Here is a 25,037-nt window from a genome sequence, read left to right as displayed (position 1 = left end):
TAGTAGTAGTGGCGATGATTGCGATTTTGATTATTGATTGATAAATTAATTGATATTCATGATTGATCGATAGAGATCTGCAGCTTTTCCCCTCAGGATGAGGTACTGTACATAGTTAGTTAGTCCGGCCCGTGCTAATTCTTTTTTCTACTTTTGTTCCTCCGATGCTGACGATGATCGGAGGGGAACAAAAGGACGGGAGTGAATGAATGAATGAATGGCTGACATGAACAAATGACTGCATCATGGATTTCTTGCTGGGGAGTACGGGGTGGTTACACCAGTTGCGCCCTGTGTTCCAGCGCTGCGAGAGGTCCCCCCGAAGTAACCTCTGTACGGTAAGACCCCGGTAAGACCGAGACTCGGCGCCGTCATCCTCCTTCCGGAGCTCCTTTGGATCACCAACTATGGATGCTTGATAAGGGTTTCTATGGGAAATATCTACTATATCCTGGCGATGGGTGTCTGGAAGTTACCATCTACATATAGTGTATACATGCGCAAGGTATGCACGGCAGAAAGACTATCAATATGAAGATAAAAGAGAGCGACAACCAACACAGGAACCGCCCTTCCATCTACTCCGTGAGGTAAACCACCCCATACTGTACCAGTAGATCTCCTACCAACCACCACGCTCCACGGCATCACGTTGCCCACCGGCATCATCCACCCTAGACCTTGCTTAGGAGAATGTCCAAGACCTCCACTGCCCATATTTAGTCACGCTATTATTGATCTGCAGCCTTTCCTCTTTGCTTTTTCTTCGGCGTGACCTGGATTCAGTACTCCGAAGTAGCATGCCGTAATCCTTCCACGGCTTCACGGGTTATCTTCCGATAGGAATTCCTGTTCACCAGATAATGCATAGGCCTGTACTCCGTACACTGACACCCCAACAAGCTCGCTTACCCAAAATACTCTCCGGCAGATACGGACGATCGGGAATGTTCTACAGAATACGATGGCTTCGGTCATAGACTACAATATAGGTCGTTGGGGACCCCCAAGACTCATAGCCTAATAAAAAATAAAACCAAATTAAAAGACGAATCATGCATCAGTAATGTTTCGACTATTGCTGAGTGCAGTCAGCTTACAGCACCATCCTGCAAACAATGTGATGCTCTGTAGACAGTGCATGGTAGAAACCACTAAACCAGGACCCCTCTCACATGAGACAGCCCTCCTTGATACTCGAGTGCAACTCACTCATCCCTACCCGGACGCGTCGTACCGCACCGAAGCTGCTTCTCACCTTCTGCGGTGATGAACGGCTGTTATCCTTGCTCTTACCACTATCAGCATCCGGTGAGACAGCTCTGGCGCCGCTCATGACAGGGGCAATGAACTCCGGTGCCGCCGGCTCCATGGGCCTCTCCAGCGCGTAAACTTCCACCATCCACTCATACCAGACCTTGCGGTCATCTGTCTGTCGATACATCGTCACAACAACTTCTCCATTGTCAGGAATATTCAGGGGGGTCTGCATCTCAACGGTTAGCTATTGCTATCGAGCGACCCGTCGGTGCTCCAGGGCGGTTACCTTGAGAGGGAAATATATCGGGAACCAGCTGATCATGTTGGCACTCTTTGCCTCCATTGTCACAGGATTAGTAGAGAGCTCCACGTCCCGGTAGAGAACGGTTTCAAAGTAGCCCGCCAAACCATGACAAACGCCGCGGTTCTGGATAGGGAAAGTCAACCGCGTGCGACGCACGTTGTGGGAATTGGGGATAGTTGATGCAGAGGACGATTGCTCGGGTATGTGCTTGTTGGGGTGAGAAAATGACCACGCAGTCTGAACAAAAGGAATCTGTGTTTCCGCTCCGGGAAGAGTTGAGATAGATGACCGAATGGTGTTGCTGTAATTGATACCTCCGTCGGGTTTCATGAACGTGGATGCCGGGGGCTGGTTCGTGGAAAGATAATCAATAGCATGTAGCATAACAACATACGGTATCTCCGGGGCCGCTGGGTTAGAAACTGCCTGGTTCATGACAGAAGCATGAAGCTTTGGTGCCGCGATGGGCGTAATGTGAGCGGTGTACGACGCAGGTATGGAGATACCATGGACAGGATTGACAAGATGAGTGATGCCGTCCAAACATTCTGGAGACAATTCATTGTCGCCGAACGAGCCCAACAGCTCAGACACTACGATATCAATCGTGGTAGGCTCGAGCTCGGTGGAGCGCGGACGAACATCGGCATCAGTCAGCTGGCAAGAGTCTCTTTGATCGGCCTCACTAGAAAGCAGCGAGTCGTCAATGCCGAGGGACTGTCCAATAGGCCCCTGTGGTGGCGAATCAAATGTGGCTTTTGCGATTTTAGGTCCCTTCCAGCTTCTCATGTCCGACTGCACGAGTGTGACCTTTCCACCCCAGAGCTGTTCGTTGTGGCGTTGCAAGAGCACAAAGGCATTGGGGTTCTTCTCTACCGCCCAGAGGTCAATGTCGACCCCCGTTTCAGCGCTTGCCTTGAGCGCCCGGGTGACCAGGGGACCACGACCCGCACCTACTACCGCAACGACGACCCGTCCATCAGGGTTCGAGGTGGGTTTCTTTTGCTCGGACCAATCAGATAGAGCTTTCGCAATAGCTCGCTCATACCACTCGTATTTGATAGGATCTTTCTCAAAGACTTCGTAGGTAATGCTCTCCAAGTTGACTGTCAACGGCTGCAACGGTGCTTGAAGGTAATCTTGGTATCCTACACCAAATCTTTCGATGGCACTTCGGGAGGGTTGGCGTTGTTGCAGATTTCTCATATACGATAAGTGGGGTGTTGGGTCGTAGTACTTTTTGTTTCCAGCCGCGGACTGTGTCAAGCTGGGATATTCGGAGCCTGGAGCATTAGACACAGTGGTCCCAGAGGGGTCATTTGCCTCGACACCAGGAATGGGCCCAACGTCACAAAGGAGGATCCATGGAGCAGTCCGGAGACGCATAAACCGCGCAATCAGCGCTTGATGAGCCTTAGACAGCACAGGGTATCCCTTTTGGTTTTTGATAAAGCAATTGGCATCGAGAGTAAGTAGGTGGACGGGCTCAGAATGCCAGCGTGATTGGACAGACATGGGAGGAAGGTGCTTGGGCAGCGAGAGGGCTGGGAAAAGGTATAGCTTTAGCAAAAAGTCCGCCATATGACATCGTGTCAAGGGCAGGAAGTCCATTCTTACCTACGAAAAGCCTGGAGTGATATTTACAGGTTCTCCTGATCGTGTCCCACGCATCCCAGGTGCCAAACGGGTCTACTTTAGCGGTGTTACCGTCGTCCCAATCTTCCAGAAACTCGAGTCGAGCCAGTGGCGCAAGATCGCCCATTTCGTCATTCTCAAGCTCGGGGTCATCAACAGTCCGTAACCAGATGTGGAATTGGAGATAAGGAGCAACATTGATAGCATCCTGGATTGCCCTAGCATAGTATACTAATCCTTCAGAGTGCATGCTTCGATGGTGGAGTTTGGGTCCAGGGATCACAACGTATCCGATACCGCAGAATGCAGCGTAGGCAACCTCCAGCATGAGCACTTGGCGTGAAATATCCGCGATCAAGGGATCAGGAGAGCACATGTCAATCCAGGAACTGGTCACTCCGACCAACTGGGTCATAGCGTCATTGGGAGTTAAGTGAGTATCTTCTGGAGCCAGAGGGGGGATAATCAGCGGTTGTGTGTTATCGCTTGTGGCCAAAGTTCCGGTGGAATCGAAAGATACATCCTGTGCGTTTGACAGATGGGATGAAAGAAGCCCAAGAACCCGGGATTGAAAATGCGGAGTCGTTATAGGCGACGTGACCATATCGTACTGCACAGTGGGAATATTAGCGAAAGGATCAGGAGACATCGCTCGCTCTCGTCTTCAGCACAACTGCATACATTACTCTCATGAGCCGCCTGGACGACCTGCGCAGTGACCGGCCCTAATCTCTTTCTCTCATGTTGGCCAATGCAAAAGGCCGGGGGCGCATCCTCGGGATTGAAGGAATCCATCGCGTCAAGGCACAAGAGGGGTTGTTCACGATCAAGGTTGGCCCAGACCAATACCGAAAGCTGTCAAGATAGTGGGGGATAAGTTCTTGTACGAACTGGAATGTTCTAAGTAGACGTGAAAAGAGAAAAAAGTTCCAGACGAGATGGTTGAAGCGACGAAGAGCTCTTTGGATCGAAGGAAGACTAGCTGTGCATATCAGATGAACCGAGCGTCGATCAACCCAGTCAGTGCTTCTGTGTGGTTACTCTTCAATCCAGGGCAGCACAGAGGAGCAGAAATCAAGACGAGAGCACAGCAGGACTGGCGAAGGACCGTATGCACCCCTCTGTCGGAAATTGAGACACGAGATCCCTAGGAAGCAAGTCCCTTGCCTGAGCGAGAAGGTTTAATAATAACCGCCGCCGATGTTGTTCTGATTCTCTTTTTCCTTTTCCAACAGTGGGGTTTTCCGCGGCAGAATCCTTGGGCGGTGGCGATAAAGGCGGTCAGCGGGGTCTTATCGATCGCGGCGCATATTTTTTTTCCTGTCGCTATCGAAAAATCACTGCGGAGAAGGCACATTGACTCCTCGCCCTCCCAACTTTTTTTACATCTTTCCTCTCCTCTTTCTCCGTCAATCGCAATGGTCGATCGGCGCTCGGATTCCGAAGACGGCTCCCGTGCTAAACGTCAGAAGATGGACAAGACCGAAACGGACCCCAGGGACAATCCGTATCTTGCTCACATGTATGCGGACGAGTCGCGCTCTGACGGCACGCTGGATAAGGACTCGCCTTTCGCCAAAGTCAAGAGACACCAAACGACTGCCGCTCAGGCGAAGAAGATCGAGGATGGAGATCTCAATCCTTTCAACAACCAACCGTTCTCTAGCAAGTACTTTTCAATCTTGCAGACTCGTCGCGATCTCCCCGTCCATGCGCAGAGGTTCGTTCTCACCCCATGCTTTTAAAAGCCACAAGATTAGAGTTTTGTCTAACTGCTATCCTAAAGAGATGAGTTCCTAGAGTTATACCAGAAATCCCAGATCCTCGTCTTCGTCGGTGAGACTGGTTCCGGTAAAACGACTCAGATCCCCCAGTTTGTCCTTTTCGACGACCTGCCCCAGACCCAACGCAAGATGGTCGCATGTACCCAACCCCGTCGTGTGGCCGCCATGTCCGTCGCCCAGCGTGTCGCTGCTGAAATGGATGTCAAACTTGGAGAGGAAGTCGGTTACAGTATCCGTTTTGAAGACATGACCAGTCCCAAGACGGTCCTCAAGTACATGACCGACGGTATGCTTTTGAGAGAAGCCATGAACGATCACAACCTCAACCGGTACAGCACGATTATTCTGGACGAAGCTCACGAGAGAACCATGGCTACGGATGTTCTGATGGGTCTTCTGAAGGAGGTTGTGCTGCGCCGGCCTGACCTGAAGATCATTATCATGTCCGCCACCCTGGATGCGCAGAAGTTCCAACGCTATTTCAACGACGCCCCCCTGCTTGCAGTCCCTGGTCGTACCCACCCGGTTGAGATCTTCTATACTCCCGAGCCCGAGCAGGACTACGTGGAAGCTGCTATTCGCACTGTTTTGCAAATTCATGCCACGGAAGCCGACGGCGATATCCTTCTGTTCTTGACCGGTGAAGAAGAGATCGAAGATGCGTCCCGAAAGATTTCATTGGAGGCAGATGAAATGGTGAGGGAGGTTGATGCCGGGCCGCTGAAGGTATATCCCTTGTACGGTAGTCTTCCACCCCACATGCAACAGCGCATCTTTGAGCCCGCACCCGGTCCCCGTCGCCCGGGTGGTCGCCCTGGCAGAAAGGTCATTGTGTCCACCAACATCGCTGAAACTTCTCTTACCATTGATGGTATCGTGTATGTTGTGGATCCTGGCTTCTCTAAGCAGAAGATCTACAACCCTCGCATTCGTGTGGAATCCCTCCTCGTGTCTCCTATCTCCAAGGCGTCTGCACAGCAACGTGCTGGTCGTGCTGGTCGTACCCGCCCCGGAAAGTGTTTCCGTCTCTATACCGAAGGTGCCTTCAAGAAAGAGTTGATTGACCAGACTTATCCCGAAATTCTGCGTTCCAACCTGTCGTCCACGGTCTTGGAATTGAAGAAGCTTGGAATTGATGACCTGGTCCACTTCGATTTAATGGACCCTCCTGCGCCGGAGACTCTCATGAGAGCTCTGGAAGAGCTGAATTATCTGGCCTGTCTCGACGATGAGGGCAACCTCACACAGCTGGGTCGTCTGGCGTCCGAATTCCCTCTCGACCCTGCGCTCGCGGTCATGCTGATCAGCTCTCCCGAGTTCTACTGCTCGAACGAGATCCTCTCCATCACGGCCTTACTTTCGGTGCCAAACGTTTTCGTGCGACCGGCTTCCCAGCGTAAGCGCGCAGATGAGATGAAGAACCTCTTTGCCCACCCTGATGGTGACCACCTGTCTCTTCTCAACGTTTATCATGCGTTCAAGAGTCCCGAGGCGCAAGAGAACCCCAAACAATGGTGTCATGATCATTTCCTTTCGCTGAGATCCCTCCAATCAGCCGATAATGTGCGCATGCAACTCCTGCGGATTATGGAGCGTGAGGAACTGGAAATGGTTTCGACGCCTTTTGAGGACAAGAAATACTATGAAAACATTCGCCGTGCGCTGTGCGCCGGATTCTTCATGCAGGTTGCCAAGAAGGAGTCTCAAGGCAAGAGCATGTACACCACCATCAAGGACAATCAAAACGTTCTCTTGCACCCGTCGACTGTTCTGGGCTGGGATGCCGAGTGGGTTCTGTACAATGAGTTTGTCCTGACCACAAAGAACTATATCAGAACTGTTACTGCAGTCAAGCCTGAGTGGCTCATTGTAAGTCGACCCCCGCGACATAGAGAAGTTGTTTGGCTAATCAACTGTTCAGGATATTGCCCCTACTTATTATGATATCTCCACGTTCCCCAAGGGTGAAATTCGATCTGCTCTTCTCCGTGCCGCCGAAAGGCTGTCGCGGAAGGAAAAGATGCGTGCCGACTCGGGAAAAAGACGATAGATCTCTTCTTTGTTGCAAATAGACGTTATTGTTCCTGTTATTCGCCATACCACTTATGCCTATCTATAGAGACGATCTAGACAACGTCATGTGTTTCATCTGGTTCAATAATACCTTTAGTTGCTTGCCGAGTTGTTGCCTTAGACTGCAGGTGATTGGGCTGTTGACTATATGGAGAACAGCGCTTCTCTCTAAGGATTTCCGTACCAAAACGAGGTACGACTAAGTAGTAGAATGTCACCTACACTCCTAGTGCTTCTCTATGCACCTAGTCTGTGAATAATCTTCAACACATAAGTTGAGAAAGATAGAGGGACTCCAGTCCAACCTCGTTCATACTACCAATTTTGATTCGGTAAACAAGTCTAATTCAGTCGTAATAATATACAGTCCAGTCAGGTATCAACAATATCAAGAACAAAATGGATCGAAGAAAGAGCCCTCTAAGGGGTATTCTGTATACATTCCCACCCATCGACGCGGGTGGGCAATTGTCCCCCGTGCATTCGAGTTATCATCGGTAGACCCGGACACTCTTTTTTCGGGGTGTCATCTCGGGAACCGGCCTAGCAGTAGAAAGCTGCGTCTTCAGGTGTCCCAGATCGACAGATGAGCTTTCGGGCAGATCCAGGCCGTTACTCGCGGTTTTGGTTGTTAACTCGAAGACCATCCGCTTCAGCTGCGCCACCTCGTCCTTCAACGAGTTGATCTCTTGCTGCTGAACATCCGCGATAGACTCGTCTGGTTGGCCCTTCTCCTGCTCAGTTGCGTTGAGCAATTCTTTTGAGCTGTCTCCGTGTGTCCTGCCCGAAACTTTGTACTTATCAGGAATGCCAGAGTGCACGGCTGATAGTACCTCCTGCGAGTATGTATCCATCAACTTTTGCCATTGGTTGGCGGGCCGTTTCTCTGATAGGCTGTTTATCTGTTGGCTCATTTCATTGACGAAGGCATAGATTCTCTCCCAGAGGGGCTTGCTCCGGTTGTCGTCTAGAGCAGCATCACCCGCAACGTGCCATCGACGCAGCTCGGGGTCTGCCGAAAACTCAATGTCCCTCTGCTTTTGGGCGATTGTTGGGTCGAAACCGCTGTCCATTGCGGCGGAAATAATGGCATCCGAAACATCGTATCGCTCACATTCATCGCAGAGATGCACCATGCGTGCGATCAGCCGTTCAATTCGGATTTCCCGATGTTCTGTTGATGACGCCATGTAAGCCAAAGCCCGCTTCATGGCTTGCAGTCCCTTGTCCCAGTCAGACCGGATAGCATAGTATCTCAAGTAGGTGTTGAGTGTTGTGAAATCGTCCATGTATCCATGCTGTCTCGCTGCTTGGAGGTAGGCGTCAGCGCGATCCGGCTGATCAAAGCGCAGACAACAAATAATCAGTGTGGACCAGGTCACAGCATTGGCTGACTGCACTGGGGGAACAGAGATCTCAACACCGTTGATCACTGCGCGCCTGTAGTACCCGAGTTGTTGCATATCGACCGGGTACCGATCACCGCGAATCATTTCCAGGAACAAGTCAAAGCCTTTCAGGTTTTTAGACTTGCGGTAGAAGTGCATAATGGACAGGATGAGAGAAGAGTTCAGAGGGAACTTGTTGGGCAACATGGCTTTCAGAACCAAGTCACCCAAGTCATTTTGACGAGCCTTGGCGAACGTGGTAAGCATCGTCCTCATGGCATATGGGCGATCAGGGTCAGAGGCTTGTAGGAGATTGTTCGCCAGTCTCAAAAGAAGCTCGGGGAGACTCATCTTCCCGTCCAAGTACTCTTCTGTATCATGGCGGAGCTCCTGGTCGAGTCTTGAGCGCTGCTTGGAGAGCTCTTTCATGTTACTCGCATGCAGATCTTGTGCGAGATCGTCAATATACGCATCCTTCGTTGTCTTCAATTGCCGTATCCGTTTCCGGAGCGAGTTCAGCTCTTCAATCAGGTCATTCACGTTCATCTGGGGCACCGTATAGTCGAAGTGGTACGACATCCGAAGACCCATGTAACTGTGTGCGATTGCGGGACGGAGCAGAAACCGAATGGCTAGCTGCTTGACTGCAAGTTTCCGTATGCATTTCTGTCGCACCAAGTCGAACGATAGCCAGTCTGGTATGGTGTCATCCTCTAGACCCAATCCAGCATCTTTGCTGGTACCTTCCACTAATGGGTCTTCCGTCTCTGGAATGAACTCTTTGATGTCCGGGATTTCCTTTCCGTTGGCGAAATTCTCCCCCTCGTTGTTATTCCGGCCCACGTCGAGCTCGTCCATAAGATCATCCGTACCGTCATTGATTCCGGCATTCGTATATTCGAGGCGAGGCGAGGGAGCGGCGGTTGACAGAGGCCGTTTGAATCGATCGGGTATTGACGGTGCGAGAGAGCTGTACTGCCGGATCTGTAGTGTGCCATTGAAAACCTTCTTCTTCCGCCGCGACATGATCGCCGCCAGAATACGCTGTTCCTCGTCGACTAACTCACTGACCTCCTCCTTCACAGCCTCAATCTTCTCCTTCCATTCCAAGCGACGTCTGTCTTTCGCTTGGGCATCCGCTAAAGCTGCCGCGGCGAAGATGCTGGTGTACAGCGCTGTAACTGAGTTTCCAATCCTGAGGCGTCTCTTGCTCGCTGCTGACGCTGCGCGAGATGTGATGCCGCTTGCGCCAGTGCTCAGGCAAGAGACGCATCGGCAGGATGATTGCGCCGGAGCGGCGCGGGACCAAAGGCGCTGCATTACCGCGACATTTCCATCGAATGGAGTTGTTATAACGGGTGGAAGTAAATAATGGGTTCGATGGACAGTGTCCGGGTCCCAATGCCCTACACCGACCAAGGAGAAAGGTGGGGGAGCTGAAGCGGCAGGGTTGCGTGTGGTGATGGTAGGTAACAATTCTGGTCCCGTCGGCAAAAGTCGTACGTTCGTTGACGGGCCAAGTGCAAACGCTGCAAACAGAAAGCTAGCGGACGGGGAGTCGATCGAGGATAATGAACAACATCGGTATCTTTCGTCGAGTTTGAACGTCAATCGCGTGTGTTAATCCCTCTATTGTTCTGGTCTAATTTATTTTGGTGTGTTCTTTTCTGGTGTTGATCGAGTTTGGGACCTTCTATCCTCTACAATGTTTGCCCGCTCCATCGCCCTGACGGCGGCTCTACTCGCCCTGAGCGGTATCGCGAATGCCCATGGGTCACATTCCAATGAGAACCCCTCTTCAGACTGGGCGGTACGGCACATGCAGGGTAAGAATCTGAGCTTGATTTGGAAAGCGACCAACCGCTTATGAATGACATCTTTTCCAGAGGAACACCACGTTGATGGTTTCGATGCTGCATCCTTCTTCACCCTTCACGACTACGACTCCTCCGGTGCCTGGACAGCAGACGAGGTCCGGAAAACCTACGGTCTTGACGATGAATCAAACGCGGGTGTGAGTGAAGAGCGCAAACAACAAGCGGTGCGGGAGGTGTTCAGTCTGTTTGACCCTACGAATACTGGTGTCATCTCGCGCGACAACTGGATGCGTCTTGTTTCGGGCGGTACTCGTCTACCGGACTTTGGCTTTGGGCCAGGCCACCATGGCGATATTGAATACGAATATGAGATCCATCACTTTGAGAAGTATCATAGTGAAGATTCTACGGAGGAGGAGCTCAACCATCCCGAGGATATCGAACACTTCAGGAGACACGACGAGGAGGATGCGGCGGCGGATAGACTGGAGGCGTTGGAGCGGATGCAGATCGTTGAGGCCAATATTCCCCGGAAGTTTTGGAAAGGGGCTTAGAACAGTGTACATATAATGTTCTCTTGCTGTATGTATATAGCTGCTTTTCAGTCTCACAGGGCCTGCTTAATGAATGTAGGTACTTCCACAGCGTAGAGTATCACTCAATGAGATAGAGGCTTGCTTACGGAGTAGGCAACTAAATAAGGTAACCCAGAAGCCACATACTAAGGTACCCTCTGTTCCAAAACCATATCGGTGTACAAAACTGCCCCTATCACCCTAGGATGAACGAGAAAACGTATGGTCTGCCCGGTCGAAAGTCCGTTGCGGTTTATGCAATCACTTCGGGATTCGCATCAAAACCCCAGTTCATAACGGATAGGACATGTCAACCTGGCAGGCATGAAGGCATACAGTCCATACGGTAAATGCACAAAGATAAGACCAATACCAACATAATTTCGTTTCTTATCTATTATGTTCTAATACCACAACATCATATCATCACAAAACTCCTCCACCAATTTAGCAGAGAGCGATCTTCTCAGCGGTGCTCTTGTCGTAGGAACCGGGTCTCTGGAAGGTCTTGTCGGGGCAGCCCTGCTGGAAGCTGGCCCATTCGGCCTTATCAACAACACAGCGGCCGACACCGGTAGCAGCGCCACAGTACTGGCCGTTGACAACAGAGCAGGCCTTCTCAGTAGCGGCGAGGGCGGTACCGCTGGCGTCACCGCAGTTTCCGACAATGTAGTCGGCGTTGGCCATGACAAGGGAGACGGCCAGAACGAAGAGGGACTTGAACTGCATTCTGTGGTGATAGTTAGAATCATGATCAAGAGGAGCAGGGGAGAGAACGCAGACATACTTGACGGTTGAGGAAAGCAAGGTACTCTGAAGTATGCGTTATGGAAGAAAGCCGCAGGTAGAGGGAGGTAGAGCTTTGTAGAAAGAGAAAGACAGATAGCTCAAGCTGGACGAGTCACATTTATACCTTCAGGAGAGCTTTGTTTACGCAATCGCGGACAGCTTCAAAAGCCATGTACTCCGATGTATGCGTCTTCCGCCTGGTGGACCGGGGATAGGAGCTCGCCTGGGGGACCGACAAGAGAGATGGGGCTTCACTTCCTTGTTCAGTTCCTGTCCTGTCCATTCTGGATCCTCGATGGGTCGCAACCCCAATAACACGCAGAGTTGATGGAAGCTAGGTATGTACCTGAGTACTAGGCATATGTGTAACCGAGATCGACATGCGATTGCCGAGAGGAGGGATCCACAGGGACCTGAGTTCATCAGTGTGTATGTCCATAAGAAAATCCTTCTATCTTGAAGATGGCACAATCTGTTGAGGAAATACCTGTACATACGTACGTGCAGTGTATATATATGCAGGGAGTGACTATTTGATATCCGGGTTGGATCAAATCGAGGCTGATGAACAAGGAGAAAGCTCGTTCGCTCCCATGTCGATCTGAGGAACCCACGATCTCGATATCGATCTGCTAGTAGTTAGTGGCCCCAGTCACCAACCCGAAGGCTCTCTCTCTCGCATAACAAGATGGACCACCCGGCTCTCCCGCCCATCCTCTCTACAGGCGGAATCAGATCCACACATCCGATCTGCAGATTCCCTTTCTGGTTTCTACACTTGGCAAGATACGGTGAGCTGAGACCGAATGCATTATTCAGATTGGACACTATGAATCAGACGTCATTCTGCATCCGGGGCCTCCGTTTGAGCCCTTGTGACTTCTCGTGTAAGCATGCTCAAGTTCAAACATACAAATCCCATTGACTTGGGCTCCATCAGCCGAACTTATTACTAAAATATATTTCAGCCATTTATGTATGTCTCAAATAGTAGCTGTTTAAATAATTCATCAACCATCCACATAGACACACGAGTGGTAGAATGAAGAGTGAAATCCGCTTTGTGCCGGAGCTATATATATCCATCCCTTCATGGAAATTTCAACTTGTCTAGTTCTCCATTGTCATCGTACTATCGTCGTTCGGGTCAAGCTCACATCAACTGATCCGAGAACATCCCACGAGGTGGTAGCTCAATATCAAAGACGCAATGCATGACCCCAGGAGCATATGTTTTGACCTGTTCGATATGTCGACAAATGGCGGTCGATTCAATGACCTGAGATAGACCCATCGCTTGGGATCGCAGCCTGGCAACCTCCATAGTCACTTCATATTTTTTCTCTTCGGTATGCTGGAAATCCACATTCTCATGGACATGGATCCAACCGCCTTTTTCAACGTCAGTCGTCTTACACGCACTATCCCAGGCATCCTGCGATGTCGGGAGAAGGCCAAGATTGACATGTCTGATACTGTTCCACAACTGCCGGTCCCGCATGAGTTCACGTATTTCACGCATGATATCGGCCGCATACTTGTTGTCCCCATGGAACACAACCACTCTGTCCGTGTCGCGCAGGCCGTCAACCAGATCTGGGAGCGGTTCGCTCAAGCTGCCATCGCTCTCAATCCTGACCACTTTGCAGCCCCACCCATTGGCTAGACAGCCTCTCCGGAGGCCTTCAACCGACCAGCCATTGATCTCCCACCCCCAGACACGCCGGACGCCGCGTCTCAGATACGAAAAGACAAAGTAGCCGATGCCCGCATACATATCCACAACGGCAATGTCTCCAATTCTTTCTCCGCTCAGAGATGGCTCATCCAGTCCTTCAAACGTGCCTTCGTGGCCCATGATACGCAGTTTTTCCGTGATGTTGCCGCGAGAGAACATCGTATGCAGCGGCGCCCAGACCTGCTCAATGCCACGAATCTGCACAGTGCGCACCCAGAACGCTCGTTGGAAGTCGTCTTCCGTTGGCTGCGCGTCTTCTGCCTGCCCTGAGGCTACAGGTCCGAAGTCCCCGTAGAGCGGAATCAACCCCACGGGACTCCGCATGCGGTTCTCCTGCCCCTGCATGTCGGTAAGCACGATAGGTGCATTGATGGCAACGTGCGTCACGCGCTGTCGGCTGAAATTTCGCGCTATCGTCGCGTAGAGTGCTTCCTTCTGTTCAGCACTGAGGGCCTTGTAGACCGTGCTCCACGGCGGAGTGTCAAACGCATTGACCGGTAGAAGCAGCATGGGCTCATATATGGAAAATCTCTTCGGAAAGGACGATGACAGTGCATCTGGTGATACGCCGTGGTCAGAAAGTAGAGATGGTGGGAGATGATGCGTTACAAAATCCTGAATCGCCCGCTGTAGTGGGTTCAAGCCTTTCTTCTTCGGTGGTCGTTTGTCGTCATGTCGACGGTTATTGGAGTTCCTGACTTCTCCTTGCGGGTTTGAACTCTCGCTGTGCTGAGGATCCATGTGTTATTTCCGGCGTAGATGCAGAACCCAAATTTCTCGTCCTTTTTCAAATGCTATTGCGTCCGCATGTCGTTTTCGATAGACGTTTCAGTTCCAGGAGGTATTATGCCGACCTTCTTCTTGGGGGTAGATTATATCAGATCATATTGCTTGATATATCTCCCTTATTTTGCTGAGTACGCAAGTTCGTCACTCAAGGTGACATTGTTCCAAATTGATACCCACATTTCCCCGGCTCCTCGGTCATGTGACTATAAATTCAACAATCTGCTCTGGCAAAGTCCGTGGATAGAGAAGAGATTCAAACATATTGTCACTCTCACTCTAAGCCTCGCTACTGGGATAGCAAGCCACCATAGTGGCGCTTGCGCATTTACACTACGGGGTGCTATATAATCTCAGATCTATGGAGATCTGTTTGACGTCATAACAAGATAGCATCCGACAGTGGGAGTATTTATACTATCAAAGTGGATTCTTATAGAAGTGATAGCAGCATCGAGGTGAAGACGACAAACGCACAGCCATTGCTAAATGCAGAGGGTGGCCACAGGATGGAATGGTCCAACACAGAGAATCACCAAATATTCAACGCCATGGAGAAGAGACTGGGCGCTTGGAAGTGACAACAAACTCAAGCTCATCATGACAATACCGCCCAAAGAAATCAGAACGAACGTAAGCGGTGAAAGAGTGGTATCAAGTCATATCTAGTAATCCGTCACCGAGTATCCCAACCTATCGTTTGTGTCGAGCACGCTGATTCATTTCGTCAGTAAATGCCACATAATACACCAGACAGCGATACTCACGAGTATTGTTTCGTCAAGGTCCCTTCTCCTCCCTTCGAAAGGTCTATGTTGAAAACATAGAAGTTCCCATCGCTCGTCACCACCATGACCTGTGGCGTGTTGTTGCTCATTGCAACCACGCTCCTCAACGACCCAGCATTGCCATTCGCCCCTGCTGTCTGGTTCGTTTTCGGGAGCTTGATCCATGCAAAATCCCGCGCAGGTTCCCACATTTCACTTACGCCCTTCGGGAGGTAGCCCCCAACCTTGGCAGCAAACGAGCTGCCAACATTCTGCGACGTCCGCCGGATCATCCCCATGAGAGTGCCGTTATGCTTCCGAGATGCAATTTCAGAAGACTCCATGTCATCAGTCGGGTCGTCTGGGTCGGGCGAGGTACCGAGCGAACTCTGACTCGCAGCTCTCTCGCGAGAGAGGGCTGAGGAGGGAGAGCCTTCTCGAGATGAGGTTTGGTGACTGAGTTTGAAAAGGTGGATGGTTTCCGTGGAGGACGAGACGCAAAGAAGAGTGGAAGTCGTGTTAAACGACATGCTATATATCCTCGATGGTATTGAACCTCGTCGGAACTGATAGAGCTTATGGCCATCGGGAACAGAAAAGACCCGGATGATAGTTCCTTTGTCGGAGGCGGTCGCTATCAGTGTCCCGTCACTGTTCAGCGTGATACACGCCAGCGGAGACCGATGCGCCTCGATGACATTGATCGCTTCCAGTTTCAAAGCATCGAAGATCAGCACTTCCCCAGTAGTCGGACTGACGTGAGTCGATCCAGGAGGTGCGTGAGAGGGAGGATTGAAAGACGAGGGCGGTGCCTTCTGTGGAAGAGGGTACGCAAGGTAGCAATTGTCCGACGAAGGCGATAGTGCGCAAATGGCTAGAAGTGTCAATATGAAACCAGATCTTGATAAAGATGGAGTGCGCGGGCTTACCATTCGGATTCGGTGACGTTTCAATGGTATACAGGAGCTTCATTGTTTGGATGTCATAAAGATAGATCTGGTCCTCTAGCACAATAACAAGTCGTTTCCGGTTCAACTTGACCGCGAGTACGGTCGTAGGGAACGTCAACTCGCATATCGTGGACTGGCGCTATATAGAGAGGAAACAAACATATCAGAATGCACTCTTTGTCTTATTGAAGTCGTACGAAAACTGCTAAAATTTGTCTTTGGGAGGACGCTTCTACGAACCTTAGTATTAGTGATTTGAAGGCGACGAGGAGACAAGATCAGGGCGACGAGGGATGTCGAGAAGAGCATCTCTATGATCGCAATATTGCCTTCTTTCGTCTCGTAGCTTTTGGCGAAAGGGTCAGTTGTGAAGATGCGAAACCCTTTCGAGGTGGCTGGTCCAAGTTAAGAGATATCCCAGAATCATCGCACAGCAGAAGGAAAATTCTTACCTACAGCCAGATAGCTGTAGTCCTGGTTGAACGTGACGAAGTTCATTGCCATGTTGCCGGTTGTAGATCCGCCGATGACGTCCCAACTTCTGGTTCGATGCGCCCCGCAGCCGTGAGAGGTCAATAATGATATGGAGATAATATAATGCCGACGAGCTTTAAAACGAAAAGTAAAGACTCATGAAGCTGTGAGGATATGCAGGCGTAATCCAGAAGAGAGCGTGTGTGGCTAGAGAAGACAGAGGGGTTCACAAGGCAGATCCCATCACAGGACCGTTTCCGTCACCGACGATCGTCGCCGCGCATGTCCTGAAGGTCAAAATAATGTCGCGCCGAGCGTCTAACGCGAGTCTTTCGTGCAGGAAAAGCTGTATTGAACCGGGCGTCAGCAGCGAAGCACAAGAGTCAACGAGAACTCGGCAGACGGCGAGTGGTTGCGGAGCATCCGGGGGATCGCTGCAGGTGAACAGCAGTTCCTTGTCCAGGTTGCCGCGGTCAGCGCCTGACGCGGCAAGCGAGACATCGAACGCTCGGGCCACACCTTGATCGCTGAATATTGTCCCTCCTCTCCGCCCTCTGCAAAATTTCCCCGCTACAGCCGCATTTCTCGTCATCCACTGCTCAGGATTAACTGGGATTTTTTATGCAGATATGGTTTCTAAAAAACTACCAGCCAAGGCTGGAGTCAGCTCCAAGGCTGCGAAAGAGGCCGACCTGGTCATGGGGGTAAGTATTACCTGAAACTACAGATGAATTGCTGCCCCTCTGAAACCTCCGTGCGTCACTGACTCCGTTAGACCAATAACAGTAGTATCGTGTCCAAGCGCAGCGTCGAAATGCTCTACTACCCGAAACCCCATTTCTTCCGCTACTTCGTGAAAAGGCCCCAGAGGCGGTCGCCTTTGATCAACCGTGGATATTGGCTCCGTATGCATGCGATGGCAGAGACAGTGCGTCAGTTCATGAAAGAACCATCGGATAGACCCAAGTTTGTCTTAAATCTTGGCTGTGGATTGTGAGTCGTAGCGGACATCGAGGCTCGCTGGACCGTATGCTAAGATAGACCGTCGTAGTGACCCCCTGCCATACATGCTTCTCAGTGGTGAAAGTTCCTTATGTAGAAACACAACATTCGTGGACATCGACTATGAGAAGCTTATGGTCAATAAGAAAACCGCCATCCAAAGCTCGGACGACATCATTCGACACCTCGAGGATGTAGAATTCTTCCTGGACACCGACCCCATCCAAATCCGCAGCAAGAGATACCTGGCCGTTGGCTGCGACTTGAAGAACTTGGAAAAGTTGGACAAAGTGCTGAGGACCAAAATCCTCCCCGAACGGTGCTCGGTGCTGTTTCTCGCCGAAGTATCTCTGACGTACATGGACGTGAAGTCCGCCAACGCTGTTGTCAATTGGGCTTCGAAGCTGAGTGATGGTCAGAACCTTCCCTATAACACCTTACACTCGTCGATCGACTACTAACTCGTTGCACGAAGACGCCCAATTCTGCATTCTGGAACAGTTCTTTCCAGATGGCCCTGACCACCCTTTCGCGTCGACGATGATGAAACACTTCAAGAAGCTCGGCGCCCCTCTGTATTCGATCCATAAGTATCCATCTTTGAAGGAACAGGAAAAGCGGTTCACGTCTGCGGGCTGGGCCCAAGCAAAGGCACGCAGTCTCTGGGAGCTATGGTCCGACGATCACTTTGTTCCCAGTTCCCTGAGGATGTCCCTGGACGCCATCGAACCCTTTGACGAGTGGGAGGAATTTGCGCTCTTCGCTTCGCATTATTTCCTTTTACGTGCTTCTACGAGGCCGGATTCTACACTGGATATCCACGACGCGGCGGAAAACGAGGCAATGGACGTGTCCCGCCAGTTCACTTTACTCCCGAAACCATCTGCTGGGGGTGGACAGAGACGTTTCGGAGCTCTCATCTCGGATGGTGCACACTCGGTTGGCCACTATGGGGGTTTGGGCCGTCAGACACGACTAGCGTCAACAGATCTCTACGCCAACTCTGACCGGATTACTTTTCCTCAGCATGCCTTTCCTTCGGGGGATGTGGAGGCACGAATGTGCCATACTTTGACTGACTTGAAGGACAACACCTGCTTGCTCGTTGGCGGTCGCGCTTCGCCCGCTACTGTGTTCCAGTATTGCTGGTACCGGGCAAACGACCAGTGGCGCGCCGTCAAAGACATGCCGGATCCTCGGTTCAGACATAGCGCCATCAAGGTGACACTCAACACCGAATACGTTCTTATATACGGTGGAAAGGCATCGGGGGGTAAGACGCTTGACACATGGTTGTTGTGGGATAGCAACAGCAATCAATGGCAGTCCGTCGAAACTAAAGAACCCAATCTCAAAGCTCGTTTCGGAGCTTGTCTTGCTGCTGTTGACGACACATCGGGCGTCATGTTCGGCGGTATGGGACAAGATGGCACCATATTGGAAGATTTTTGGGTATGGAAACTGCACCAGCGAAATGACGGGTCTTGCTTTTTGGAGCTGGAAGAGCAGACAGAAAGGTTACGGGCCTCTCCTTTGTTCAAGTACTTGAACCGGTTCGGAGCGACTGTCAGTCAGTCTTCGCAAGGATTGATTATTGTCGGTGGGATCATTCCGCGGCAAGTTGTTCCATTTCATAAAGAAATCATGTTGTTGGATACAGCAGGGTTGACGAGGGGTTCTGAAAATGCATCCTCCGAGGGCCAGATAATATCTGCGATCGGATTAGGTGCCAACTTCGAAAGCCCGAGACCACTCCTCGTCGGCCATGTCTCCCGCGCTGTCGACTCTGACCAGATCCTGATCTTGGGAGGCGGGGCTGTTTGTTTTTCCTTTGGTACATTTTGGACTGAGGGGACATGGCTGTTGCAGAAGGCCACTTCGAATACGGATAACAACTGGGCTCTCGTCCCAGAATCTGTCCAGCAAACGCTATCGCAGACCCAGGCCATCTCAGGAGTGTCAGGGTTGGAAGCCGACACGACGAAGGAGAAAAGCGGCAGTGAGATCACCACGGTGCCTCGTGTACGCGTTGAAACAGCCTCGCAGTTCCAGAGTGTCTTGGCTGACGGCAAGCCCGTAATCATTACAGGATCCGATATTGGACCCTGCACGGAGCTCTGGACGCAGGAATATCTAGCCAATGCTGTTGGCCGTGACCGCAAAGTAGGTTGATAGGTACCTAGTGCTCCATCTAATATGCTTTCTAACCGATACAAATCAGGTTGTCGTGCATGAAGCTCAATCGGAAAACATGAGCTTCCAGTCTAAGAATTTCTCCTACGTGACCAAAGCATTTGGCACATTTCTGGACGAGGTCCACGCCGGGGGTCGCCAGTATCTCCGCAGTATATCTGCCGAAGAACCGAGTAAACTTCCCGCGAATCTCGCGTTAGACTTTCCGGGTCTGGAGAATGACTTTCGGCTACCGGAGCCATTTTCACTGGTGACCGAGCGGGCCCATAGCTCCCCGCTTAGGATATCAGGCCCGGTTACGCTGTGGCTTCATTACGACGTAAGTTTCATATTCGGAGAACAATTGCGATTCGCCGCTGACCAATTTCCCGCAGGTGATGGCGAATGTCTTGTGTCAGATTCGTGGCGACAAGAGACTCATTCTCTTCCCACCCAGAGATGTGGAGCACCTCCAGGTCCCTGCAGGCGCATCGAGCTCTACTTTGAATATCTTCCAAGACAGGCAGGACGGATCGATTATCCCAGTGCCGAACACTTCACCGCACGAGGCAGTTTTAACACCTGGTGATATTCTGTTCTTGCCGCCTCTCTGGTTACATACGGCTGCTCCAACCGGACAAGTCAGCGTTGCGGTCAATGTTTTCTTCCGTAATTTGGATAAGGGATACGCGGCGGGTCGGGACGTCTATGGGAATCGCGACCTGCATGCGTATGAGAAAGCACGGAACGACTTGCAAAAGATTGTGAGATCATTTGACGGCATCCCGCAGGACATGGCGCAATTCTACCTGCTCAGACTCGCACAAGAGTTCAAGGAAAAGATCCTGGTTTAAACTGGCGAGCGGTTGATGCAATGAGTTGACTGGCTTTTGCGTTATTCCTCTGATCATGCTTCGATGTCAGATCCCCTGACATGCATGGCTTTGGTAACACGGTCATCCCGGGAGGTCTGGATCCACTCTTGCGTTAGCCTTTGTGGCCGAGGCCCGACTGACTGTATCGTATCTAGGCCAAACGAGCATGCTTCAAGCCCAGATTGTGAGACCACCTTTGAAATTGAAAATTTGCCCCATATCAGCGAAGAGGCTCCTACTTCCAGGAGATGATGAATCATGCTTCAGGAGTTCAACAGTCACAAAAGAACCGAATGCAACGCCACGGCAACCTGATTGCGGTTTTCCGTCCAACGGGAACTTATCCTTTCCCTTTCAGTTAATGGGAGTTCGGAGATGTGGCCAATCAGTAGGTGGTAAGGAGCTATGACATTGGACCTGGCCAAGGAATAGAACGGGTAAGCAGACACGTTCCCGGTTGGGTTCCCACCTGACGAAGTATCTGATAAGAAAGAGTATTATATCATACAACAGCTCATCGCGCAGGGGAGCGTAAGCAAACTGCCTAGGTAGTCAATTGCATGTTTTGAAGCCCAAAAGCGGCCAACAACCCGACGAGACGCTGTGGCTCCATATCACGGATTCACCATGCATGCTCTGAGTCTGGGAGGACGCATGACGCCTAAGAACCATGGGTGCCGCAGCCCAATGGTGGCTCGTAGAGATAAAGGAGGGGGTGGTACCCGGGGAATTCCTGGTGCCAATGGCAACGCCCGGCTACGTCAAGTGAGTTTGACTCCCCAGCCGTATTGCTGACGAGGGGCCCTCTAATTTGCTCGGCTGCCTTAGTTCGTTCCCTATCCCTGTGTCACCGTGGACGTCGGTGGTCCAGAGCCCGGGAAGGTTGCTTTCCTTTCGGCCCTATTGGACGTGACACGGGTGGTGTTGGCGTCAAGACTCTGGGTGGGTGTGTGGGATGTCCTTTGTCCCAAGAGGGGGGTTGTTGAAAGTAATGATCAAGGTGTCTCTCCAAAAGAGGAAGTGAGGATTTAATCGCGTACGTGTTGTCGATCCGAGCAACGTTCAAGTGGGATAGACGAAGTCATTCGCTGCAAACAGTAAGTTGGAATAAGATGGACGATTATGGGGGGGAGGGGGATGAGGTGTGGGGAAAATCCACCCGCAAAGAATGATCATGATGAAATTGATGGCAACATAGCATAGCGGATATCCGCTCCTCTCCCTTTCTCCCCCAGGAAACACAAACAATGAACATTGTGTGAATGTCGAACAGTAAATTTCGCGATTAAAGATCATACATAGATTATGTAGGCAGATACGAGGAGAGGTAGGTAAGAAGCACATACTATGAGAGGGGCAGCCACGGGTACATCTTGGTACATGCGATGGTCTCGGTCGCAAAGATAATCGAAGAGATTGTACATACAGGAGGTACTTCGGAGTACACCTCCTTCTCCATGTACCTTGCCTCACCTCGCTGACTTTCTTCCCCTCCTCCTTTTCCTCTTTTTCTTCTCTTCCTCTCCTCCCTTCGTCCCTTCGTCCACTCCCTCCACTTCTCTCCTCTCATCATTCACTCTCCTCCCCCCTTTGCCTGCATTGACTATCCTTACCGCTCAACTATCCCCTTGCTTCTACCCGTTTCCTCCGTATCCTCCTAGTCTATCCTTCATTGATCTGTTCTTCCCTCGTTTCCTTCCCACTCTCCGGAACGTGACCGTCCTTATCACTGTGGGGGTGGGCAATCTATCATCTACTGCTGTGGGTATCTTCCCGCTCCTAGTCTGGAACGCCCCCCTCTTCGACCGACGTAATAGAGCCTCGGGAGTTCGTCCCTCTCAAAGCATCTGCGAACACCTGAGAGATTTGAAGATCTTTTGTTGCCTCGAAGACTACAGATGTACGCGACCCATTCCTTCACTCCGTCCGCGGTATGGTCACTGCTCGCAGACTAACAAGGCAATATTCCTCCCAGAAATCCGCGGGCGCATGTCGATACAATTCCTTGGGACCTGTTTCTGGACGACCACATCATTGTTCGATCGCATTCATTTCCAATTGTATCAACATAGGTCTCTCAGACTGGTCTATATACCTGTCAATTCTTCTTGCGCTGAAGCTCCCAGCCGCTGCGACACGTTGATTGTTCCAAGATGGCGACCGTCGTGGTGCGCCAACAACACACCCTCCGCCATTCCACCCCTCCTCCCGCGGGAATCTCTCCTTCCTTGAATCTCAACCGAAGTTCATCTCCGATACCAAACAAACATTTGCCCATTTGCCCGGCAGGCACCTCGCCGATTACCTCCCAAACAGCCTCCCCTCCCGGCAAAGATGATGTCACCAACCAACCCGCTTCCCTGCTTTATCCACCGAATGGATTCCGGCAAGTTTGCGATTGCCCGAAGGTATATACATTGGATGCTATGGCACTGTCTGCTGCAGTAGAGCATTATGCCACCCAACCACTGCCAGACCCCAGTCTCGTCTTTCCGTGGTTACATGGTCTGCATCCCGAGAATCATCTGCAGATAGGCTTCTTCACGAACCGGAAACGCTCTCTTCGGCGCACCCCTAAGTGCTGGCGCGGAATCGTTATCGTCAAAGTTGGGGGTGACCTAACTACCTCGAGGATCAAAGGCGCAGTGTCCCCGGAAGAGATCCTAGCGCCATCAGGCCATGAATTTCTTGCCGTAGACCCCCGCGAAGGTTTCTCCGTGCGCAACTTCCAAATTCAAACAGCCAAGTTGGCTCCCCTATCTGATATTGTGCTTTACGGCGCCGATGGCATCAGCGAAAAGCAACTGCTTGATGCAGCCAAGGGTGTCGCGTTTGCCCAGCAGCTTTGGAAAGACACAAATGACCCCGACAATACGCTGCCCGTCTATAACACATTTATTCTTTCCTGTGAGTTCCATGTAGACCGTTCTCATTCGTCTCAATTGGACACTGACCAATGAACAGCCTCATTCTCTGAACTAGAAAACAAGACGCCGGAACTGGTTGCCATCAATACACAAGGTCAACTGACCGGCCAAGTGGTAGATTTCTGTAAGTCTCATGTCCGCTTGTGATGTGTCTGCCGCTAATATGCGTCAAGTTCAATGGGAGCGCCTGGAGATGTGCGACATGTCCCGAGCGTCGGAATTTTCAACCAATGTTTGGCAAGGTCCTACGCCAGATCATATCTTAAGACCTGGATCATGTGAGCCCATATTAGAAGACTTCGACCTGTTCATCGAGGCGAGCGACCTTGCTAGTATCCCAGGTCCTCGGCTCCTCGCCAAGCTGAACAAACAACTTGATGACGGCCCTCAGCGGATGGAATTTCCATCGTCTGGTTCGATCTTAATTCCATCGAGTGAGAACCGAGAAGTGGATGATCTAGTGAACACAGTCCGGTGGATCTACTATCTAGCGAACCCAGATGGGCCAGACCATCATCCAGATGCCGATGGCGATATTCCCATGCTTCCGCTATCTAAGAAGAGCCGCAAGATACTTATCCATTGTCCGGATGGTTATACGGAGAGTTCGCTCCTTATGCTTGCATATGTGATGTTTTCTGAGGGGATTCCGGCCCATGATGCCTGGCTGAAACTTCACCGCGAGAAGAAACGCAATTTCTTCGCCTATCCGTCGGACGTCACATTCTTAACCACCGTGCAAGGAAGGCTCCTTCAAGAAAGTCCCGCAGCCCACGCCCATGGGATTACCAGCTTCCCCGATCCTCCTTGGTTCAAGTACTGCGACGGCTCTCTTCCAAGTCGAATTCTGCCATACATGTACCTCGGCAACCTGTCTCACGCAAACAACCCAGAGATGCTTTGGGAACTGGGTATCAGACGTATTCTGAGCATTGGCGAATCCGTCTCGTGGAACAGCTCCGAGATTTCCAAGATGGGCCCAGAAAATATTTTGCATATTACTCAGGTCCAGGACAACGGAATCGATCCCTTGACTCAAGAGTTCGATCGATGTCTTGACTTCATCCGTATGTTCACTCCTCCCCGTTGGCTGTTGGTAGTATGTCTTGCTTCTTGCTTACCAAATTTGCAGGCCAAGGTAAACATGATGGGACGGCTACGTTGGTGCACTGCCGCGTTGGCGTATCACGATCAGCAACAATCTGCATCGCCGAAGTCATGGCGTCCTATGGGCTTTCGTTCCCCAGAGCTTAGTATGTCCAAATGCATCCCGAATAACTAGCGAGAACTAACGCATCATTCCAGTTGCTTCGTCCGGGCTAGGCGATTGAACGTAATTATTCAGCCCCATCTGCGGTTTGTGTAAGTTTACCCGAAGCTTAGCATGCTTCTTGGTTTAGCAGCTAACAAGCGCGCACAGCTATGAACTGCTAAAGTGGGAAGAGCTGCAATTACAGAAGCGCAAGAAGCTTTTGAAGCGGGAACTCGAATGGCCTACTGTGGCCCGCGAAATTGCGCTCATGAACAAACCCTACTCAAGATAGTGGTCTCAAGGACGGATACACCATACCCACTTGACTTGCGCATTTCGAAGGGACGCTGTACATGAACGACACGGATGACGCGATGACGACGAACATGATTGGATGTGTAACGGACGATCTTATGTGAATTGTTTCTCTATTGGAGTTCGGACGGTTCTATATGAGTATATGGTTTCG

General features: G+C 51.1%; 10 protein-coding genes across 10 annotated transcripts; 5 read left to right on the top strand and 5 right to left on the bottom strand.

Annotated features, from left to right (window-relative positions):
- Nucleotides 1-1,171: 1,171 nt before the first annotated feature.
- Nucleotides 1,172-3,848, bottom strand: ATEG_02110 (protein arginine N-methyltransferase; the record flags this gene model as incomplete). The annotated part of the gene is made up of 3 exons (XM_001211288.1): nt 1,172-1,486; nt 1,721-3,108; nt 3,182-3,848. 3 exons carry the CDS (start codon nt 3,846-3,848, stop codon nt 1,172-1,174), a joined length of 2,370 nt encoding a protein of 789 aa, XP_001211288.1.
- A 769-nt stretch (nt 3,849-4,617) lies between these two features.
- On the top strand, nt 4,618-7,033 carry ATEG_02109 (DEAH-box ATP-dependent RNA helicase PRP43; the record flags this gene model as incomplete). Its single annotated transcript, XM_001211287.1, has 3 exons — nt 4,618-4,919; nt 4,986-6,852; nt 6,905-7,033. 3 exons carry the CDS (start codon nt 4,618-4,620, stop codon nt 7,031-7,033), a joined length of 2,298 nt encoding a protein of 765 aa, XP_001211287.1.
- Nucleotides 7,034-7,547: 514 nt separating this feature from the next.
- ATEG_02108 (uncharacterized protein) lies at nt 7,548-9,764 on the bottom strand (the record flags this gene model as incomplete). Its single annotated transcript, XM_001211286.1, has 1 exon — nt 7,548-9,764. One exon carries the CDS (start codon nt 9,762-9,764, stop codon nt 7,548-7,550), a length of 2,217 nt encoding a protein of 738 aa, XP_001211286.1.
- A 385-nt stretch (nt 9,765-10,149) lies between these two features.
- On the top strand, nt 10,150-10,986 carry ATEG_02107 (nucleobindin SSP120; the record flags this gene model as incomplete). Its single annotated transcript, XM_001211285.1, has 4 exons — nt 10,150-10,270; nt 10,331-10,796; nt 10,856-10,890; nt 10,964-10,986. 4 exons carry the CDS (start codon nt 10,150-10,152, stop codon nt 10,984-10,986), a joined length of 645 nt encoding a protein of 214 aa, XP_001211285.1.
- Nucleotides 10,987-11,283: 297 nt separating this feature from the next.
- ATEG_02106 (uncharacterized protein) lies at nt 11,284-11,908 on the bottom strand (the record flags this gene model as incomplete). The annotated part of the gene is made up of 2 exons (XM_001211284.1): nt 11,284-11,559; nt 11,750-11,908. The coding sequence occupies 2 exons, from the start codon at nt 11,906-11,908 to the stop codon at nt 11,284-11,286; spliced, it is 435 nt and encodes a 144-aa protein (XP_001211284.1).
- Nucleotides 11,909-12,778: 870 nt separating this feature from the next.
- On the bottom strand, nt 12,779-14,104 carry ATEG_02105 (tRNA(Phe) (4-demethylwyosine(37)-C(7)) aminocarboxypropyltransferase; the record flags this gene model as incomplete). Its single annotated transcript, XM_001211283.1, has 1 exon — nt 12,779-14,104. One exon carries the CDS (start codon nt 14,102-14,104, stop codon nt 12,779-12,781), a length of 1,326 nt encoding a protein of 441 aa, XP_001211283.1.
- An 808-nt stretch (nt 14,105-14,912) lies between these two features.
- On the bottom strand, nt 14,913-16,370 carry ATEG_02104 (phosphoinositide binding protein ATG18; the record flags this gene model as incomplete). Its single annotated transcript, XM_001211282.1, has 4 exons — nt 14,913-15,790; nt 15,846-16,005; nt 16,107-16,261; nt 16,319-16,370. 4 exons carry the CDS (start codon nt 16,368-16,370, stop codon nt 14,913-14,915), a joined length of 1,245 nt encoding a protein of 414 aa, XP_001211282.1.
- A 599-nt stretch (nt 16,371-16,969) lies between these two features.
- On the top strand, nt 16,970-20,368 carry ATEG_02103 (tRNA methyltransferase PPM2; the record flags this gene model as incomplete). Its single annotated transcript, XM_001211281.1, has 6 exons — nt 16,970-17,044; nt 17,116-17,333; nt 17,440-17,756; nt 17,818-19,505; nt 19,564-19,854; nt 19,910-20,368. The coding sequence occupies 6 exons, from the start codon at nt 16,970-16,972 to the stop codon at nt 20,366-20,368; spliced, it is 3,048 nt and encodes a 1,015-aa protein (XP_001211281.1).
- A 648-nt stretch (nt 20,369-21,016) lies between these two features.
- Nucleotides 21,017-21,421, top strand: ATEG_02102 (uncharacterized protein; the record flags this gene model as incomplete). The annotated part of the gene is made up of 2 exons (XM_001211280.1): nt 21,017-21,154; nt 21,218-21,421. The coding sequence occupies 2 exons, from the start codon at nt 21,017-21,019 to the stop codon at nt 21,419-21,421; spliced, it is 342 nt and encodes a 113-aa protein (XP_001211280.1).
- Nucleotides 21,422-22,542: 1,121 nt separating this feature from the next.
- On the top strand, nt 22,543-24,860 carry pps1 (tyrosine/serine/threonine protein phosphatase PPS1; the record flags this gene model as incomplete). Its single annotated transcript, XM_001211279.1, has 6 exons — nt 22,543-23,296; nt 23,354-23,440; nt 23,490-24,383; nt 24,449-24,569; nt 24,622-24,678; nt 24,737-24,860. The coding sequence occupies 6 exons, from the start codon at nt 22,543-22,545 to the stop codon at nt 24,858-24,860; spliced, it is 2,037 nt and encodes a 678-aa protein (XP_001211279.1).
- Nucleotides 24,861-25,037: the final 177 nt, after the last annotated feature.

This window comes from Aspergillus terreus, genomic scaffold (genome assembly GCF_000149615.1).
Source record: "Aspergillus terreus NIH2624 scaffold_3 genomic scaffold, whole genome shotgun sequence".
NCBI lineage: Eukaryota > Fungi > Ascomycota > Eurotiomycetes > Eurotiales > Aspergillaceae > Aspergillus > Aspergillus terreus.
This window is presented reverse-complemented; position numbering and strand designations above follow the sequence as displayed.